This window comes from Halichoerus grypus, chromosome 7 (assembly GCF_964656455.1).
Source record: "Halichoerus grypus chromosome 7, mHalGry1.hap1.1, whole genome shotgun sequence".
NCBI lineage: Eukaryota > Metazoa > Chordata > Mammalia > Carnivora > Phocidae > Halichoerus > Halichoerus grypus.
In genome coordinates, this window is record NC_135718.1 from 56,471,453 (window position 1) to 56,493,528 (window position 22,076).

Here is a 22,076-nt window from a genome sequence, read left to right on the forward strand (position 1 = left end):
ACATCGGGCTCCCTGCTCCGTGGGAAGCCTGCTTCTCTGGAAGCCTGCTTCTCCCTCTCCCACTCCTTGTGCTTGTGTTCCCTCTCTTGCTGTGTCTCTCTCTGTCAAATAAATCAATAAAATCTTTTTAAAAATTTTTGAAAAAGAAAAGAGTAAGCTCTATGCCCAATGTGGAGCTCGAACTCACAGCCCCGAGATCAAGAGTTGCATGCTCTTCTGACTGAGCCAGCCCAGGTGCCCTGGAAATTTTATTTTTTATCATCAGTTTAAAATTTATTATTGAAGTATAATTGACATACAATGTTATATTAGTTTTAGGTGTACAACATAGTGATTCGACAATTCTATACATTATTCAATGCTTATCATGATAAGTGTAGTCACCATACAACATTATACAATATTATTGACTATTTTCTCTATATCGTACTTTTCATCTCTGTGACTTACCTATTTTATAACTGGAAGTTTCTACCTCTTAATCCCCTTCATCTATTTTGACCATCCCCCCCAACCCACCTACTCTCTGGCAACCACCAGTTTCTTCTCTGTATTTAAGAATCTGTTTATTTGTTCATTTGTTGTGTTTTTTAGATTTCTTTGAAAAAAAATTTTTTTTTGAAGATTTTATTTATTTATTTGACAGAGACACAGCGAGAGAGGGAACACAAGCAGGGGGAGTGGGAGAGGGAGAAGCAGGCTTCCTGCGGAGCAGGGAGCCCGATGTGGGGCTCAATCCCAGGACGCTGGGATCATGACCTGAGCCGAAGGCAGACGCTTAACGACTGAGCCACCCAGGCACCCTCTTTGATTTTTTTTATTGTGTAAAATACACTTCATTTAAAATTTACAATTTTAACCATTTTTAATTGTACAATTTAGTAGTACATTTAGTTACATTTACAATGTTGTACAATCATTCTATTCTGGGGAGCTTTTGATTCCTGTCATTAGACATGTAAAATATACATAATGATACTATTATATGGGTCTGTATTTTCCAGCGGAAATAAAAAATTGGGAACATGGGGAAAGATAAAATTTAAATCTGGACTCATCATTAGAGACTATATGAGGCTAGAAACACCTTGCAGAAGCATATCCACAGAAAGAGAAATAATAGGAAAGTTTGGAATAAGTATTGAGGAAATCATAAAAGATAGTTTCTGAAAGAGACAATACAAGTTCAGAACAACTTTGGTTATAAAGAATAGGAATGATTTTGCCCAGCCTGGAAGTGATGAGGGGCTCACAGTAAGAGAACTGTGCCCCTAAAGAGTAGTTAAGTAATAGAGTCTTGGAATACAATGGGGGAAGGGAGAAGGAACTGGGGAGTTTTTTTAAGAGTTTAGGGCTGAGACTGGAGTGGGGAGTAGAGCTCGGTGGGATTTGAGAGCTAAGCACAAGGCACAGATTCAGAAAGGCCTGACAAGGCAAAAGTATTTGTGTAATTTGTAGGGCCCCAAAGAAAGAACAATCTGCTTTAGCAACATTTCTTTGACAGAGGTGATGGGGTGGAGTGGAAGCTTAATAGGTGGTTAGGAAGGGCAGAAACTGAGGTTCAGTGAGAAGCTCTGTGAAGGCAGAACTGATTTGGTGGGAGATGGTGCAATTTCAGAGGTTCCTGGAAAGAGCAGAGCGGAACCAAAGATTGGTTCTGGAAAGGATTCATCTGACGCAGTTCAGAAGACAGCCCGATGTCAACGGACCGGGAAGAGCTCTCGGAGGTGGTGGGATTTTGGTGGGACCTCCCTCGGGGCCACGCTTCTCCTCCGTTAGAACAGAAGAGGCCTGGAAAGCGAGGCCGGGAGTAGGGTCGTGGGGTGACGCTGGGTGGGGGAGGTGGCGAGCGCGGGTGACTCCCACTTGGGACCCGGGCCCAGGCCCCGCCCCCTGGCGTACGCCATCAGCCCGCGCCGCGCCGCCGGGTGTTATTCCGTCCCGCCCGCGCGGCGGTCGGTGCTCTGTCACCGCCCGCTGTGGCCATGGCCCCAGCCCGTGGCTTGTAAATTGGCGACCAGAGTTCCCGACGCGGCACTGGTCCTGATGGCGGCAGCGGCGGCCTTGGCAGCGGCCGACCCCCCTCCCACGATGCCGCAGGCGGCAGGAGCCGGAGGGCCCACCGCCCGTCGGGACTTCTACTGGCTGCGCTCCTTTCTGGCTGGAGGTGGGTGTCACCCGGGGGGACCCGGCCGTGCTGGGGTGGCAGGGCGGGATCCGGGGTATATACGGTGCTTGCGGCCGCAGTGACATTCTTGGACTCTGGCTGCTTCAATGCTCGGCTGGCTATTTGCCCTGACCTGTTGTAACTCTAATAATCACTTGATTATTGACTGCAGGATCCTGGTGAGGAAGGGCCTCGAGCTGTCAGGGAGCCGCTGGGGAGGTGCACGGGCTGAACCAAGCACCCATTCTTCGGGGTTGGATGGTAGGGAAAAGAGCCTAGTCCTTTGCAAAGACTCCAGGGTTTCCGTGAAACATGCTGGGAACCCCTTTCTTTTATAAAGACTATAAATGACCCAGTGTAGAATTGGATTTTGCCGTTTGCGTTAAAGAAAGCAAATATTGGAGGTCAGCTTTTTAAAGTTGACTGGGAAATTGTGTAAAACTGTCTACAACCAAAACTGGTTCCAGTGATTCTTGTAAAGTGTTCTATAGCTACATGACGGGTAGCTGGGGCAGCCCTTCTATCCGTGTCACTGTGAGGCCAGAAAGTTCATAATTGTCTCTCAGAAACTTCCTCTGCCTTCCTATAAAGAAGTGTTTTCAATCTCTACCCTCTCTTAATTAATTGGGTTGTCGACACTTAATTACTTGTTAAGCTGGGAATTTTTAAAATTCCACATTATAAGGGCTTTTAGAAAGAATATCTGTAGGGTGCAGTAGTAGTAAGAATTTATTTTGTTCTGATAAAAACGGCATTCATTCATTTATACAAGGAATATGAGTGCCTGCTACATGCTCAGTGTGTATCAGGGAACAAAACAAAGATCCTGGAGTTTACACTGATTGAAGAGTTGAGGGGAGAAAGAGAGTAAGTAAAATGAGAAAGTAAGTTATATAGTATGTTAGAAGGTGATGAATGCAATGGGAAGAAGTAAAAAGAATGGGGCAAGGAAATGCAGAGGCTGAGTGGGTGTAATGTTAATTAGGACAGTCATGATAAATCTCTTGGAGAGAATGACACTTGAGCAGACTTGAAGTAGTGAGGGAGTTTGCAAGTTGATGTCTCAAGAGGAGCATTTCAGGTTTTAAGAAAAGCTATGTAGCTGGAGCCAAGTGTTGATGGGGAAAGGAGGTTAGAGGTGATGGGAGGCTGAATGAAGGGCTTCCCAAACAATTGTAAAGATTCCAAGTTTTATTTGGAGTGAAGTAGGAATTGCCAAACTCTTTTCTTTTCTTTTCTTTTTTTTTTTTTAGGATTTTATTTATTTATTTGAGAGAGAGAGCACGGGCGCGGGAGGGGCGGGTCAGAAGGAGAAGCAGGCTCCTCACTGAGCAGGGAGCCTGATGCGGGGCTTGATCCTGAGACTCCAGGATCATGACCTGAGCCGAAGGCAGTCGCTTAACCAACTGAGCCACCCAGGCGCCCGCCAAACTCTTTTCTAAAGTGTCTGTTCCATTTTGTATCCCCACTATCTTGTCAATACTTGCTGTTATCAGTTTGTGTCCTCTGTGTTTGTGTAATTGTGTGTTTCTCTTTAAATAGGTGTTTAAAGGTATGTGATTGTGGTTTTAATTTGCATTTCCCTGATGACTAATGATGCTGAATATCTTTTCATATTCTTTTTGGCCATTTGTGTCTCTTGGTAAAGTGCTGCTTCAGATTTTTGGAGAGTGTGAATAATTTTGAACGAGTTCCTTGTCCAAGTGATATAACAAAATACCTTTGGGCAAGTTACTTTAGCCTCCCTGTGCCTCAGTTTTCACATCATTTATTTATTTATTTATTTATTCATTCATTCATTCATTCATTCATTTATTTAGAATTATTTATTTGACAGAGAGACAGCGAGAGCAGGAACACAAGCAGGGGGAGTGGGAGAGGGAGAAGCAGGCTTCCCGTGGAGCAGGGAGTCCGATGCGGGGCTCGATCCCAGAACCCTGGGATCATGACCCGACACTTAATGACTGAGCCACCCAGGCACCCCTTCACATCCTTTAAATGGGAAAAGATTTCCTTGTTTAGAAGGTTGTAGTGATTAAATGAGAGAGTATCCGTAAAAGCCTTGGCATAGTGTTCTGAGTTGAATCTTTTAGCCTAGGGGCGCCTGGGTGGCTCAGTCAGTTGGGCATCTGCCTTCAGCTCAGGTCACCCTGGGATCGAGCCCCACGTGGGGCTCCCTGTTCTGAGGGGAGCCTGCTTCTCCCTCTCCCTCTGCCTGCCACTCCCTCTGCTTGTGCTCTCTCTCTCTCTCTGTCAAATAAATAAATAAAATCTTAAAAAAAAATCTCTTAGGGGCGCCTGGGTGGCTCAGTTGTTAAGCTTCTGCCTTTGGCTCAGGTCATGATCCCAGGGTCGGGGGATCGAGCCCCACATCTGGCTCCCTGCTCAGCGGGAGGCCTGCTTCTCCCTCTCCCACTCCCCCTGCTTGTGTTCCTGCTCTCGCTATCTCTCTGTCAAATAAATAAATAAAATCTTAAAAAAAAAAAAAAATCTCTTAGCCTATAGTACCTGGTACAAGGTAAATACTCAAAACTTAACTATTATTGTTGATTAGCAGTGACCTTGGCCACTATCTTAACCTCATTTGCTCAAAAGGAAGATAAAAGCTGCATGACTTAACTCAATGGATTGTTGTAATGATTAATTGAGCTATAAAGTAATGTGATTAAGTGAGTTAAGGTACTATCAAAGGAAACTACTTATTGAACACATTCTAAATAATTTCATTATATGGTTAGTTCATAATGACTGAGAAAATAATATAATGTTCTGAAACCAAATATACCCAAATGCAAATTATTTTTAGTTTCTTCTCAATTTTGAGTAGTCATGACTATGATTTTCATTAGTTCAGATAAAAGAAGCTTGATATAGAAACTTACATGTGGATTTAATATTTGAATACGAATAGGCATTTTATTTTTGGATATCTCAGAATATGAATTTTAATTAATATTAGTTACATGATAGGCTATTAAATAAATGTGTGTGGATTTTGAGTGATTTTGTCTCACTTTTTTTTTTAAAGATTTTATTTATTTATTAGAGAGACAGTGCACAAGTAGGGGGAGCGACAGAGGGAGAGGGAGAAGCAGGCTCTCCACTGAACAGGGAGCCCGATGCGGGACTCTATCCCAGGACCCTGGGATCATGACCTGAGCTGAAGGCAGACGCTTACCTGGCTGAGCCACCCAGGCGACCCTTGTCTCACATTTTAAAAAGTTTGTAAGGGTGCCTGGGTGGCTCAATCCGTTAAATGTCTGCCTTCTGCCTTTGTTTTTTTTGTTTTGTTTTGTTTTGTTTTTTTATTTGACAGAGAGAGACACAGCGAGAGAGGGAACACAAGCAGGGGGAGTGGGAGAGGGAGAAGCAGGCTTCCCGCGGAGCAGGGAGCCCGATGGAGGGCTCGATCCCAGGACCCTGGAATCATGACCCGAGCCGAAGGCAGATGCTTAACAACTGAGCCACCCAGGCGCCCCTACCTTCTGCCTTTGGCTCAGGTCATGATCCCAGCCAGGGTCCTGAGATTGAACCCCACGTCAGGCTCCCTGCTCAGCAGGGGAGTCTGCTTCTCCCTCTCCCTCTGCCCCCTGCTCATGTGCTCTCTCTCTCTCTCGCTCACTATCTCTCTCCCAAATAACTAAATAAAATATTTAAAAAATATAAAAAATAAAAAATTTGTGAAGTAAAACTCTACATTCATTTTTTTAAAAAAGTATTTTAGAATGAGAGAGAGAGCAGGAGCTGGGGGAGAGGGAGAGAGAAGCAAACTCTCTGCTGAGCAGGGAGCCCGATGTGGGGCTCAATCCCAGTACCCTGGGATCATGACCTGAGCTGCAGGCAGACGCTTAGCTGATTGAGCCATCCAGGCGCCCCTACATTCATTCATTAAATAACACTGAGTGCCTGTTACGTGCCAGGCCCTGTACTGGTCTCTGGCAGTATAGTAATAAAGGCGACCCACAAAATCCCAGTCCTCTTGTACCTTCTGGATCAAATATGCAATAGTGAAGAGCTTAATGTAATCATAATAAGACACCAGAGACTTTTTATCCACCTTTTTATAATGTAACAGCCTATTTTATCAAGTGCTTATAACATGTAAGGTACTTTACAAAATTGTCTTCGTCTGTTTGGGCTACTAAAACAAAAATATCAAAATCTGGGTGTTTTATAAACAACTTTTTCCTTCCTTCTTTCTTTTCTTTCTTACTTCCTTTTTATCAACCTGGAAGCTCCAGACACTTATTTGTTATAGTTCTGGAAGCTGGGAAAGCCAAATCATGGTGTCAGCAGATTTTGTGTTTGGTGAGGACCTGCTTCCTCATAGACAGCACCTTCTCTTTGTGTTTTCACATGGTGGTACCTTCTCAGTGTTTTCACATGGTGGAAGGGGCCAGGGATTTCTCTGGGCTTTTATAAAGGCATTAATCTTGTTCACGAGGGCTCCACCCTGCTGACCTCAGCAATTCCCAAAAGCCTCACCTCTAAATACCATCACATTGGGAATTAGTTTTCAACATATGAATTTGGGAGGACACAGTCTATAGCAGAGAGTCTTCATATATGATTGTCTTAGAAGAAGCAAGTCAAGCTAGTAGGGCTGCCCTGGATTCTGACCTACACTAAAGCCCATGTGCACACATTACTGTCATCTGTATGTCTGCACAGTGGCACGTGGTAGGGACCAAATACATAATTGCTGAATATATATGGGTATGCTGACTGTTATGGGTAAAAGTTGGTTGTTTCAATGATAGAGTCATCCAGAAGACAGGTTACTTGAAACAGAGCCTCATAGCTGGGTAAAAACCTTCAAGTGTCTGTCTCCATAACTACATTTAGCAAGATTGCCAGTGCTCATCAGGTATTAGGGGGAAGATTTACGCTCGTCAAATTTATTTTTAAGTCTGACATACTCAATTATTAAGTTACAGGGAATGGGGGCCAATCATCTGCATATCCCTGCAACTGGGCAGTTCTACCCATGGAGACCAAATTAGAAATCAGAAGGTGTGCTGGCTGAATAAATAACAGTCTCCATATGGAAAGAAATGGTACACAATTTCATCCTGACTGTTTAAAAATTTTTTAGGTATTGCCGGATGCTGTGCCAAAACAACAGTTGCTCCTTTGGATCGAGTAAAGGTTTTATTACAAGCTCACAATCACCATTACAAACATTTAGGTGAGTTAATGGATGCTAAAGGTAAAAGTGAATGAAAACATTATCCATCTGCTGGCTTTGTTTCCGGTTGTGAATTATAGTGGAAAGAGTATACAAAAGGGAGTTCAAGTTTGGGAACAAATTTTGCAAGAGATTTATCTCTTATCTACTTTAACCTTTTCATTTGCAATAGTGGTTAAATATATTATCATTTTAGGATACTGATATTCTCTAAACCAAAATCTTGGAATCACTGAAATAAGTACTATTTGTTTATTGGGAGCAAAGAGTCATGCCCTTTCCAGACACATAACAGCTTAGCCTGATTTTTTTTTTTTAAGATTTTATTTATTTATTTGTCAGAGAGAAAGAAAGAACACAAGCCGGGGGGAGCGTCAGGCAGAGCAGGCAAAGCAGGCAGAGGGAGAGGCAGGCTCCCAGCTGAGCAGGGAGCCCACTGTGGGACTTGAACCCAGGACCCTGGGATCATGACCTGAGCGGAAGGTAGACGCTTAACTGACTGAGCCACCCAGGTGTCCCAGCTCAGCCTGATTTTTAAAAAATATTCAATTAGTGATGGAGATAAAGTTTATTTCTTTCTTTATTTAAGGATTTATTTAGATTTCTATATTTATTTGAGAGAGAGAGAGAAAGCACACCCATGAGTTGGCAGGGAGAGGCAGAGGGAGAGAGAGAGAATCCTCTCGACTGAGCATGGAGCCTGACACAGAGCTGGATCCCAGGACCCGGAGATCATGACCTGAGCTGAAATCAAGAGTTGACTGCTTAATGGAGCCACCCAGGGGCCCCTATTTTTTATTTTTAAAGTAATCTTTACACCCAATGTGGGGCTCCAGCTAACGACCCTGAGATCAAGAGTTGCATGCTGTACTGACTGAGCCAGCCAGGCACCCTACTCCTTTAAACACCTAGTTAAACAAGCCTTTTAGAAATCTTAGTGTAAACAGAATTCAATGCGATTAGTATATATAGATAAACTTAAATTGTTGAAGAATATCAAGTCCTTCTTTGTTCCTTGCAAACATAAAAATCAGCCACTTTAAGTAACATGGTTACTCTAATAATATGTCATTGGTGGGAGTAAGAAATTTTTATAGCCTATTTGGAGGGGATTTTGGTAATATGCATCAAAACTCTTAAAAAGAGGGCGCCTGGGTGGCTCAGTTGGTTAAGTGACTGCCTTCGGCTCAGGTCATGATTCCGGGGTCCTGGGATTGAGGCCCACATTGGGCTCCCCCTGTTCTGAGGGGAGCCTGCTTCTCCCTCTACCTCTGCCTGCCACTCCCCCTGCTTGTTCGTGCTCTCTCTCTCTCTCTGTCAAATTAATAAATAAAATCTTGAAAAGATACATATTCTTTGGGTGTGCAGTTCTAGTTCTAGGAGGTTATTGTAAGGAACTAATCAGAAATGTGCTCAAAGATGTATATACAAGGATCAAAACATTATATTTATGTTAGTAAAAACAAACAAACCAAAATGTTCAATAGTAGGGAATTGGCTATATTAAATAATAAGTATAATTTAAATGAATAAATAAATCCATATTGTAGGCTATTTTCCAATCACACAAAAACTGAAAATAATATGAACTGGGGGTGCCTGGCTGGCTTAGTCAGTAGAGCATGCGACTCTTTTTTTCTTTTTCTTTTTTTTTAGGTAATCTCTATGCCCAATGCGGGGGTAGAACTCACAACCCCAAGATCAAGAGTGGCATGCTCTACAGACTGAGTCAGCCAGGTGCCATGAGCATGTGACTTTTTCTTTTTTTAAGATTTTATTTATTTATTTGACAGAGAGAGACACAGCGAGAGAGGGAACATAACAGAGGGAGTGTGAGAGGGAGAAGCAGGCTTCCCGCAGAGCAGGGAGCCCAATGTGGGGCTCGATCCCAGGACCCTGGGATCATGACCTGAGCCGAAGGCAGACGCTTAACGACTGAGCCACCCAGGTGCCCCAGCATGTGACTCTTGATTTTGGGTTAGTGAGTTCAAGCTTCATGTTGGGCATAGAGCTTACTTTAAAAAAAAAAAAGAATCTTAATTGACTAGGAACAATGTTCATGATGTATTAGATAACTGAAAACATATAAAATGGTTTAATCATATTGCATTTTATGTAAATAAACATATGCTTAGACAAAAGGCTGGAAAGACAAACATTAAGTGGTTAATTTTCAATGGTGAAATTCAAGGTAATTTTTCCCCCTAAGATAATATTAATACCCATTGAACATATATTACTTTTTCAATTAGAGGGAAAAAGATTTAAAAGAAAAAAAATTAATGTGGACAGAGACCAAGAAAGAAATTAGGTAAAGGCAACTAACTCATAGCACTCCATTGCTTTATAGGTTCATGCTTCAGTAGATAGGAATGATGTGTGCTCTGCATGACCTATGCAGCATCTCTGTATAAGAAAGATGTTCTAGGGCGCCTGGGTGGCTCAGATGGTTAAACGTCTGCCTTCGGCTCAGGTCATGATCTCAGGGTCCTGGGATCGAGTCCCACATCGGGCTCCCTGCTCGGCAGGGAGCCTGCTTCTCCCTCTGCCTTTCTCTCTCGCTCTGTCTCTCACGAATAAATAAATAAAATCTTTAAAAAAAAAAAAAAAAAAAAAGAAAGATGTTCTACAGAGTGAATAAGAGCCAGTTCTTTTTTTCCATAATGTATAGAGTTGTCAAATCACTATGTTGTACACCTAAACTAATGTAACATTGTGTCAGCTATCTTCAATTAAAAAAAAATCAATTATTTTTCCAATGGTGTTTTTAAAATGTGATTTTTCTCAAAAAATGTAATGAATATTTATGTTATATATTAACTATAGCTCATTTTCTTGTCAATATTTTTAATACTAAGTAAGTATAGTTAAAATTGAAAGAAAAAATATACTGCCATTTCTTTGTCCAGCAATGAGCACAGTGTGCTGCTCATACATAGAATCAGACCTTTGAACTTATTGAGACAGTATATAAAAGTGGAAAGGAAGGAAATTATTTTCTTTCATTGTCCAAATTAAGGGTTAAAAAGCAGATGAATTATATTACCCTATATCTCAGGGTATTTACCATAACCCAACATAGGAATGTTTGAGCAGGATTGTTTTATTCCTTTAACCTCCTCCCCATGCTGGTTTATGTTGTTTTGTTTCCTGATTTGTAGTCAGTAGATTACATATTCACATTAGATTTCATGCTCTACAGGGCTACATGCCATGGGTTACAGTGTTACCCTACAAGACATGCAAAATTTGAAATGGAATTCCTGGAGTGAAACGATGAACTGTTGGTGTAGTATATGGAGTTTCATGTATCTTTAAAATATATAAGCCAAAAAAATTATATATATGGCTTTTAATTTTCTTTTTAAATGTTTTTGGGCATTTTATTCTAGATGCCTCTCTTTTTATATACATGCATAAGGTAGTTTGTAAAATTTTGCTTTTTTATTTTTATTTTTTATTTTTTAAAGATTTTACTTATTGGGGCATCTGGGTGGCTCAGTCGTTGGGCATCTGCCTTTGGCTCAGGTCGTGATCCAAGGGTCCTGGGTTCGGGCCCTGCGTCAGGCTCCCTGGTCAGTGAGTGGGAAGCCTGCTTTTCCCTCTCCCACTCCCCCTGCTTGTGTCCCTCTCTCGCTGTGTCTCTCTCTGTTAAATAAATAAATAAAATCTTAAAAAAAAAAAGATTTTACTTACTTATTTTAGAGAGAGACAGCATGAGCAGGGGGAGGGGCAGAGGGGGAGAATCCCAAGCTGACTCTGTGATGAGCACAGAGCCCGACGCGGGGCTTAGTCTCACATCATGACCTGAGCCGAAATCAAGAGTCGGATGCTTAACCGACTAAGCCACCCAGGCGCCCCAAATTTTGCTTTTTTAAACATGAATATTCACAAAGATGATGAAAATGTGCTATTGAGTAAAACTTCTACTTTAGCTTCTTTTAAAAAATGTGTAACTTTACTTCCAAGGCATCAGAAAGTATTTTTTATATTGAAGCAAAATTATTCTGGCCAAATGAAAAGCAAGGAGTACAATTAGAATTTTTCTTTCCCCCACTTTGCATAAATAATTTTTTCTGTAATATATTGAAAATCTTTGATCTCATTTAGCTTTTTACAGTCAAATGTGATGTAAAAATAGGTAGGTGAATCATAATGGGATTCTTTAAAAATCTTTACTTTTATTTTTTTTAAGATTTTTTATTTATTTTACTTGAGAGAGATGGGGGAGAGAGCACAAGCTGGGGGAGCAGCAGAGGGAGAGGGTGAGCAGACTCCCCACTGAGCAGGGAGCTGACGTGGGGCTCAATCCCAGGACCCTGGGATTATGACCTGAGTCAAAGGCAGACACTTAACCGACCGAGCCACCCAGGCGCCCCTACTTTTAATTTTATTGCTTTTATATTTTTATTTATAGTTTTTTTGAATGTATGATGTCACAAGTTCATAATTCAAAAAGTATAAAAACAAACATCTTGTTCCCTCCCTTATTTCCTCCTTGGAATTAGCATTTTTCGAGTTACTTCCTTCCTTTCAGAGCTGATGTATACATAGACAAACATGCTTATATTTTACCAAATGTTATTTCCTTCTAATCCTATCTTGTTAAAATAGGTAAAGATACAGAGAAGGATTTAAATAACACACAAGCTTGATATAACAGATGCACAAGGAACTTTGCACCCTACAGAGAATACGTATTCTTTCCAAACATGCTTGTAACATTTGTAAGAATTGGTCCAGTGTTGGGGCACCTGGCTGGCTTGGTGGAGCATAGGGCTCTTGATCTCAAGGTTGTGAGTTTCACATTGGGTGTGGAAACTACTTAAAAAAAAAAAAGAATTGGTCCAATGTTATGCCATAAAGAAAGCCTTAATTCATTCATTTCCCAAAGTAAAAATAGTAGACTATAGGTTGAAGGAGAAAAACAATCATCTATAATCATCTCAGTGTATATTTAAAAGCCATTTGAAAACATTCAACATCCATTCTTGCTCTTTCTCTGTTATTTTGCTTTGGGTAAGAATTTTGTAAAAAGTATATAGTTAGATATGGACTTTTTTTTTTTTAAAGATTTTATTTATTTATTTGAGAGAGAGAGAATGAGAGACAGAGAGCACAAGAGGGAAGAGGGTCAGAGGGAGAAGCAGACCCCCCGCTGAGCAGGGAGCCTGATGTGGGACTCAATCCCGGGACTCCAGGATCATGACCTGAGCCGAAGGCAGTCGCTTAACCAGCTGAGCCACCCAGGCACCCTAGATATGGACTTTTAACAGAATTTGAGAATCTTTGGCATTTAATAGAGGAATTTTTGTCATTCTGATTTTTTGTGTGTGTGTGATCATTGATTTTTTTTCACTCACCATCATAATGTTTTTTGTTTATTGTGCTTTCTTGTATTCTGTCCTCTCCAGCAACCTCTCCCACTTTGTTTTCTGGATTTCCTTTTTTGAAAATGCTATACCTATTTCCCTTCTACTAGTGGTTTCTGTTAAAATCCTTTTTAACAAAATACTTGTGATAATTAAAGAGTTTTAAAGACTAATGTAGTAAACATATGTGGATCCACGCAGAGATTCAGAAATAAACATTACTGGTACAGTTGAAACCTCTACTTCTCTCCCATCATCAGCCTTCCTGTCCCTACTAGGTAGCCATTGTTCTAAATTCGATTATTCTTAAATTGTTATAAGCACATTTGAATCAAATTAAGCAGAGCTTAACCTTTGCCCCCTCTTCTGGCAAGAGAATTTTTTTGGCGCGTGGGGGAGTATATCTAGTTTCATTACTCATATGTTTTAGGAGAATTTTTACATATTATACACATAGCTGTATATAGATATATGTGTATATTTATATATATAAAGAATATAAAATTCTTTTTAAATTTTTTTTAAGATTTTATTTATTTATTTGAGAAAGAGAGAGAGTAGGAGCAGAGGGGAGAGGCAAAGGGAGAGAGAGAAGCAGACTCCCCACTGAGCCTGGAGCCCGATGTGGGGCTCGATCCCAGGACCCTGAGATCATAACCTGAGCTGAAGGCAGACACTTAACTGACTGAGCCACCCAGGTGCCCCTCTTTTTTTTTAAAGATTTATTTATTTATTTATTTGCCAAAGAGAGAGCGAGAGCAAAAGAGAGCACAAGCAGGGGGAGCAGCAGGCAGAGGGAGAGGGAGAAGCAGGCTCCCCACTGAGCAAGGAGCTCGATATGGGACTTGATCCCAGTACCCTGGGATCATGATCTGAGCTGAAGGCAGACGCTTAACCGACTGAACCACGCAGGCGTCCGCCCTTTTTTTTTTTTTTAAAGATTGAGGGTGACTTTTTTCTTTTTTTTTGAAGATTTTTATTTATTTTTGACAGAGAGAGTGTACAAGCAGGGGAAGAAGCAGGCAGAGGGAGAGGGAGAAGCAGGTTCCCCGCTGAGCAGGGAGCCCGATGTGGGGCTCGGTCCCAGGACCCTGGGATCATGACCTGAGCCGAAGGCAGACGCTTAACTGACTGAGCCACCCGGGCGCCCCCAGGGTGACTTTTTTCTTTAAAGGGTGGGAGTTATACAGGTGCTTGCTTTATTTGTTTGTTTGTTTGTTTAAGCCATTTTTAAAGTAATCACTACCCGCAACATGGGGCTCAAACTCAAGACTCCGAGATCAAGAGTTGAATGCTCCACTGACTGAGCCAGCCAGGTGCCCCAATAGAATTCTTTTTAATAGACTAGTAGTCCATTTAGATATCTACTTATTAAAAAATGCTTCTGGATATCTTTTTTTGGATGTTAATAAGTACCTACAATTTTAATTTCTGGGAAGAGATCAAAAGATTACTTGCATTCTAAAATTGTAAGTGAGGCTAGTGATTTACTTTTGTATTTGATCAAATTTTTGTTTGAAAATTTGGAAATGAATCTGAATTTGAATAATTTAATAATGGAAGTAGTGATTTGTTTCTGAGAAGTCTGTACTTCAGACTTCAGAGTAGTGATTGACATTAATAGAATAAGTAACACATTAATATATAGGATTAGAACTCAGGCCTTTATCAGTCTTCCTAATTAAAGTGTCCTAATGGAAATTTCCCCCCAAATTTAGTTTTAATAGTTTTTAAAATTTCTTTGGGGCACCTGGGCAGCTCAGTTGGTTGGGCGTCTGCCTTCAGCTCAGGTCATGATCTCAGGGTCCTGGGATTGAGCTCCATGTCGGGCACCCTGCTCAGTGGGGAGCCTGCTTCGCCCTGTCCCTCTGACCCCCACGCGTGGTTGCGCTCTCTCTCTCTCTCTCAAATAAATAAATACAATCTTTTTAAAAAAATAAAATTTGTTTCTTTTATTTAGCAATTTCCTTATGTAAACAAACCACACATGTATCTAGGTCAGTCTGGGAAACCTTCCTTTATCCTTTCAGAGTCCCTCATCTGCAGTGCAGTATCTGGTCCTTGAATATATTTCTTTTAATATTTTTTAGATTGCTGTAAGTTAATATAATTTGTGATAATTTAAAATATAATTTACTATAATGTATGGCCGGGTTTTTTTATGTTTTTGCTAAAATATGTTTTATATTTTTACATGAGGTATGTTTGTATAATTTGGACTTATGTATTTTAAGTAGGGTTAACTGCTAAACATAAATTATTATTTATGTAATTCCTCAGGCAAAATTATATCATGAATGATGGCATAGTAATCTTTTCTGTGATTGTCATGAAAATTTGAATTTAGATAGTTTTCTCTGTTTTAATAGTATTTTTCTTCTAAACATTTTTCTAAAAATAGGAGTATTTTCTGCATTGCGTGCTGTTCCCCAAAAGGAGGGATACCTTGGATTATATAAAGGGAATGGTGCAATGATGATTCGAATCTTTCCCTATGGTGCAATCCAGTTTATGGCATTTGAGCATTATAAAACGGTACTTGAACTTTTATATTGTTTTCTTTTTTGTATCCTTGAATATCATACTTAGTTGAAAGGCATTTGCTTTGGCCTTTAAAATTACTTTGGATGAATGGGTAAAGTAATGCCTTTTTGAAGGAGAAAGACTTGTGATAGCTTAAATTTTTAAATGTAACTTGGTTTTGGAGTTATTTATTCTAGAATTGCTAGTCAATTTTGAGCAGATTGTTTATGTACACACTTATGAAGAAGAGCCAAAATATACTTCAAGTAGATAATAATAAATCCGTAAAATTTTAATAGCTTTTTAATGTGCTTTTTGTTTCTCAGTTGTAGGAAAGGAACGTTGTGGCTTTGGATTTTCTTACTAAATAAAATAGTGAAATCATATGGTGAAAGTCTGTTCTTGAGTAATGCTATCAGTTAACAACTTTTCTTATCCTACTTATTGATTGACTTTCTCTTCTCTGTTGGACTGAAAGTTTATCCTCTCAAGCATCTTAATATAGAAAATGGTTAAGTATGTTAAATTTCATAGGGTATCTTAAAAAGAAATGTAAGCAATGGGATGGGAACAACATTCTAAGCTCATCAGTCAGAATTGATGCCATCATTATATCAAGACTTCATTGTCTGTAGTAGCATTTTATTTGTACTATTGCCACTCACTCTTTAAGTATATGTAGTCGTCAATGTGCAACATAGTATATTTGGCAATTCTAAGTTAAGATTGTAAAAGTGCAGAGCTAGAACAGAAGGCTACAGAGGAAATACCTTACCTACTCACCGTGTGCTATAACTGCGCACCTTTATACAGTTGCACTTGTTTCACTTATGGTTAACACTAATTTTCTTCTTACTAGTCCTGTAACTCTGTTTTGAAATTTCTTCATTATGAAACAGTGAAATGAGAAGTACTTAAAAATATTCCACTTAATTTGATGTTTTTGATTTCTAGTTAATTACTACAAAGCTGGGAGTTTCCGGTCATGTGCACAGATTAATGGCTGGATCCATGGCAGGTAAGAGGAGTGGACGGATGTATTTTATTTATTTTTTAAAATATTTTATTTATTTGAGAGAGAGAGAGCATGAGAGAGAGAGAGAGCACAAGCAGAGGGGAGGGGCAGAATCAGAGGGAGAAGCAGACTCCCTGCTGAGCAGGGAACCTGATGCCAGACTCCATCCCAGTACGCCGGGATCGTGACCTAGGCCAAAGGCAGACGCTTAACCAACAGCCACCCAGACACCTAGAACCTTTGTTTTACAGTGATCTCAAGACTGTTTTCTATATCAATACATAGCTCTTTCTTATTTTTTCTAAAGACCTGATGTTAAATTCTAATCTATGAATGTATCATGATTTATTTAATCCAGTCTCCTATTGACTGGCATTTGGAATATTTTCAATTTTTGTTTCACAAGTAACACATTGTACTTCTGTTATTTTATTTGTAGAATAAATTTTGAGAAGGGAAATTACTTTATCAAGGGATATGTGCATTTAAATTTTGATAGGCATTGTCAAGCTGATCTTCATAATGCTTTTAATGACTTTTTCCCTTACATACCACACCAATACTGGGTCTTACCAAATTTTTAATATTTAGCAATTAATTATGAGTAAGGTTGATCAGCTTTCCAATGTTTGTGTGAGGCGAACGTGATAACCACTACACTACGGAAACGGGACTGCTTTCCAATGTTTATTGACCATTTGTGTTTCTTTCATTTTCAGTCTGAGTTGCTTCTATTTTTTAAATATCATTTTTGCTTAAAAAATCTATAAAAAATTATTTTATGAATTTGGGAATTAGGACATTGCTTTTTTTCTGTCAGATATTGCTAATAGTTTATCAGTTTTAGATTTGTCTTTTAACCTTGTAATATTTTTTAAGAAGAGTCATTCAAAATTCTCACATACACCCACACACCCAAACCCCACACCCCCACACCCATAGAAGTTTTACATAGCTAATGGGTTAGTCTTTTTGTTGTGCCTTCAAAATTTTGTGTTGTTTTTAGAAATGCCTTCTTTGTTCTAAGATAAAAACATTTTATCATGTTTTCTAAAATTTTATTTATTTTTGTTTTTATTTTATTTATTTTTTAAAGATTTATGTATTTGACAGAGACACAGAGAGGGAACCCAAGCAGGGGGAGTGGGAGAGGGAGAAGCAGGCTTTCCGCGGAGCAGGCAGCCTGATGTGGGGCTCAATCCCAGGACTCTGGGATCATGACCTGAGCCGAAGGCCGATGTTTAATGACTGAGCCACCCAGGCACCCCTTTAATATTTATTTTTATATAAAGAATGAAGTAGGGATTGAATAAAATTTTTCTCCAAATGACTAGTCATTTATGCCAACATTGTTTACTCAATAACTTGCCTTTTTTTCTGATTTTAAGTACCACCTCTATCATATATTAAATTCAGTAATTTTATTTTTATTTTTAAATTTAATTTATTTAAATTTAATTAACATATAATATTAGTTTCAGAGGTAGAGTTCAGTGATTTATCAGTTGTTTATAATACCCAGTGCTCATTACATCATGTGCCCTCCATAATGCCCATCACCCAGTTACCCCATACCCCACCCCCCTCAGTAACTTTATTTAAGAGAGGAAGTAAAGATGTATACAGTGATATTTATTTATTTTTATTTATTTTTTTTTTTTTAAAGATTTTATTTATTTATTTGAGAGAGAGAGAGCATGAGGGGGGAGGGTCAGAGGGAGAAGCAGACTTCCCGCCGAGCAGGGAGCCTGATGTGGGACTCGATCCCGGGACTCCAGGATCATGACCTGAGCTGAAGGCAGTCGCTTAACCAACTGAGCCACCCAGGCGCCCTATACAGTGATATTTAGCAACAGAGATGTTCATTGCAGTTTTGTTTATCATACCAAAAGGTCATTTAAATATGTAGCTATAAAGGAGTGGTAAAAAAAATTCCATGTATCAGAATATCTAAAACCCTTGAGATCTACATGTGTGGTGTGGTTGGGGAGAGTGGTAGAGACAGATGTGTTGAGCATGTAGGCCCCAAAAGGAAACAAAAACCTTTGGATAGATGTTGGAGACACTATGGCTATAGATAATCATCTACCTTCCTGGTTATTGAGATGACAGGCTTGTTCTTAGATGACAGGTCTTAGAGACTTTCCAGATACAACTTCAGACTCTGAAACCAATGACTCTTCAGCCTTACCTTTCTACCTAGATATATAGTCCTCATTTATGGTTTTGCCTTATCCAGTGTTTATTTAGCTTTTCTTGACTACTTGATGGCCGATCCAAGTTCAATAAGTAGTAAAAATAACCAGGAATAATATTCAAAATATTTAGCAATACAACTGTAGAGGTACTAATAAATAGGACAGGTTCTGAAAGTTTCCAATTAACTCGTTAGTGATTGATGCATGAGTAGTATGTGGTGGTAGTGGTGGTGGGAGTTTTGGTAGGGGGAGAGGGCTACCAGAGTCTTGGGAGGGATGTTAGGGAGTTGGAACAACAGCTGTTTGCCAACTGGTATAGAAATATTTCCGTATGTTATACTGGCATGAAAGTGCTGGTGAGTAACATTAGCTAACAAGTATTGATTACTTACTATGTACCGTAGATAGACCTGAGCACTTGACATGTATCTTCAGGCACTTGACACATAGTCCACAGAAAAATACTGTGTGGAAAATGCTATGATTATCTTCATTTTATGGAAGAGAAATTTTAGTAAGATTCTAAATTATAACGATTTTTTTTTAAAGATTTTATTTATTTATTTGACAGAGAGACAGCGAGAGAGGGAACACAAGCAGGGGGAGTGGGAGAGGGAGATGCAGGCCTCCCGCTGAGCAGGGAGCCTGATGCAGGGCTTGATCCCAGGACCCTGGGATCATGACCCGAGCTGAAGGCAGATGCCTAACGACTGAGCCACCCAGGGACCCCTAAATTATAACAATTTTTAAAAAGATTTTATTTATTTGAGAGAGAGAGAGCGCACAATCAGGGGGAGGAGCAAAGGGAGAGGGAGAGAGAGAAGCAGACTCCCTGCTGAACAGGGAGCCCAATGTGGGGCTGGATCCCAGGACCCTGAGATCATGACCTGAGCCTAAGGCAGACGCTTAACAAATTGAGCCATCCAGGCTCCCCCTAAATTATAAAATTTATGATTTTGTACATCACTTTTTAAATTTTCTTTTAAATTCAACTTTAGAAGTGACTGATCAAAATTCTTTCTTTGAACGTTGTAAGAAAGATTAAGTTGGATTATGAGTATGAGTTAAATCCTGAAGACTTTGTGTTATTTCCTTTTCACGGCATTTGATTATTGAATAGCATTATTCATTCAAATTGTATTTCTAGTTTCATTTTTCTGAAATGACAGACATGTTAACATCAGGTTTTCAGTATATATTAGAAAACAATAATAACTAAAAGGAGCTTTAGTTATAAATTTTCATTTCTAGGAAAAAAAAGTTTTTAAAATTGCTAGCAATTACACATAAGACAAGTGCTTCCATTATTCAATGATTATATTTTTACTACCATGTTTAAGTAATTACAATTTACATTTTGTTTCTATGATTGTAAATAGTTGAAATGAATGTTCTAGTTAATTTTATTTACATCAGGTATCTTTGCTCCTGTACCTTCAGTGGCCTTTGAGTGTAAATTTGGAAATTTTTATATTTGGCAAGGTAAAAAATGGTGTGTTTTTCACAATCATTTCAACAGAGCTTATTTTATTATTATTATTATTATTATTTTGAAAGATTTTATTTATTTATTTGACAGAGAGAGACACAGCGAGAGAGGGAACACAAGCGGGGGGGTGGGAGAGAGAGAAGCAGGCTTCCCACGGAGCAGGGAGCCCAATGTGGGGCTTGATCCCAGGACCCCGGGATCATGACCTGAGCCGAAGGCAGACGCTTAAAGACTGAGCCACCCAGGCGCTCCAACAGAGCTTATTTTAAAGCTTTTTTGAACTTCAGCATTTTCCCTCATCCTACAACTACAGTCCAGTACATGTGGAACCTCAGTCAACCAGAAAAAGGAAAATGTAGGGACTGAGAATCAAGGTTTGTATTTAAGATAGGTCTTTCCTTCTGTATGTTTCAATTGTTTGACATCAGTCTTGGTCTGCCAGTTCTTATGGAACTAAGACTGATGGGATAAAGAGAAAAAAGAGGGAAGAGTTAGAAACTAGAAGTGATAAGCTGAGTTCTGCTTGCAGCCTTCTCTGGACTACTCCAGTTCGGTGTTTTGGCTCAAGGCTGGGAGGTCAAATGTACAGAACACTTCCTGGATCCTGGATGGCTTCCATTACATTACATTGACCATGGGCAGATCATTTAAACCTTCCGTAATTCACTCTCCATTTGTTAAAATGGAGCTTGTGTTTGCCCAACTTTCTCTCTTTCTGAGTTGTGCTGAAGGTCAAAGAATTGCTATGAAAATATTCTGAAAGATCTGAGGTCCTCCTGGGGTGCCCCTTAGAGGACCACTTTTTGAATCTATGTGGTTTCATCATTTAGGAGGGTGACTCCATGCCAGGTCTGATTAAGAGTGGCTGCTGTATGCTTGGCTAAAGCTTCTACTTATAATTCTACATCAGTATAGGTGACTCCTGGGACAAATATGGCTAAGGGATAAAATCACCAAGAAGCCCTCTTTGCCTGATGTCTAGCTTTAACAATATCATAATTAGGAGGAATTGCTGGCAAGTAGATGACTCATCCCAGGAGATATGGGCGTCCCTGAGTGCATTGTCCAATCCAGTCATAATGAAGGTGGGGCCATCTACTGTTTTCATAAATCCATAGCTAACCCCATGGAGTGGGGTATGCTATGGCTTTTATTTTATTTTAATTTTTTTACAGATTTATTTATTTATTTTAGAGAGAACACGAGTGGCAAAAGGAGAGGGGGAGAGAATCCCAAGTGGACTCCATGCTGAGCACAGAACCTGACACAGGGCTCGATCTCATAACTCTGAGATCATAACCTGAGCCGAAACCAGAGTCAGACTCTTAACCTACTGTGCCACCCAGGTGCCCCCGCTCTGGCTTTTAAGGAGCAGTTTTGCCATCCCAGCCATAGAATCGGTCAAGGTGATAGTTGAATTACACAGTTGTTGGGGAGTCCATTCCATTGTCCAGCTGTTCAAATAATCCTATGCCCATGGGGTCCTTTTTTATTCCCACAGAGTAACAGGCACGAAGATTGTCTATATATACATGGGCTCTTGTGGCAATTTCTCTGAAGTTTACCTCAAAATATCTAGCTTAGGCAAACAATCAACATTTAAGGACAGTTAATCGGAACTGGAGTCTAATAACATCCTCAAAGGTGTGTTATTGAAACATAATTTTTCTCCTTAAAATCATCCTCACTGGGGGCGCCTGGGTGGCTCAGTCATTAAGCATCTGCCTTCGGCTCAGGTCATGATCCCAGGGTACGGGGATCGAGCCCCGCATCGGGCTCCCTGCTCAGAGGGAAGCCTGCTTCCCCCTCTCCCACTCCCTTTGCTTGTGTTCCCTCTCTCGCTGTGTCTCTCTCTGTCAAATAAATAAATAAATAAAATCTATAAAAAAATAAAATAAAATCACCCTCATTGGGGTGCCTGGGTGGCTCGGTCATTAAGCTTCTGCCTTTGGCTCAGGTCATGATCCCAGGGTCCTGAGATCCAGTACCACATCGGGCTCACTGCTCCACGGGAAGCCTGCTTCTCCCTCTCCCACTCCCCCTGCTTGTGTTCCCTCTCTCGCTGTGTCTCTCTCTGTCAGATAAATAAATAAAATCTTTAAAAAAAATAAAATAAAATCACCC

At 40.0% G+C, this 22,076-nt stretch overlaps 1 protein-coding gene across 4 annotated transcripts in view; it reads left to right on the top strand.

Annotated features, from left to right (window-relative positions):
* Window positions 1–1,908: 1,908 nt before the first annotated feature.
* SLC25A16 (solute carrier family 25 member 16) overlaps window positions 1,909–22,076 on the top strand; it is a 47,569-nt gene continuing 27,401 nt past the window's right edge. Inside the window, exons 1-4 of one of the 4 annotated variants that reach the window (XM_036113839.2) lie at window positions 1,909–2,167; window positions 7,263–7,355; window positions 15,129–15,262; window positions 16,205–16,268. In XM_036113839.2, the coding sequence (XP_035969732.1) occupies window positions 2,047–2,167; window positions 7,263–7,355; window positions 15,129–15,262; window positions 16,205–16,268 (412 nt within the window). In that variant the 5' untranslated portion in view covers window positions 1,909–2,046. The remainder of the gene's footprint in view (window positions 2,168–7,262; window positions 7,356–15,128; window positions 15,263–16,204; window positions 16,269–22,076) is intronic. The other 3 variants (XM_078077646.1, XM_078077647.1, XM_036113840.2) reach the window with 3 other exon arrangements.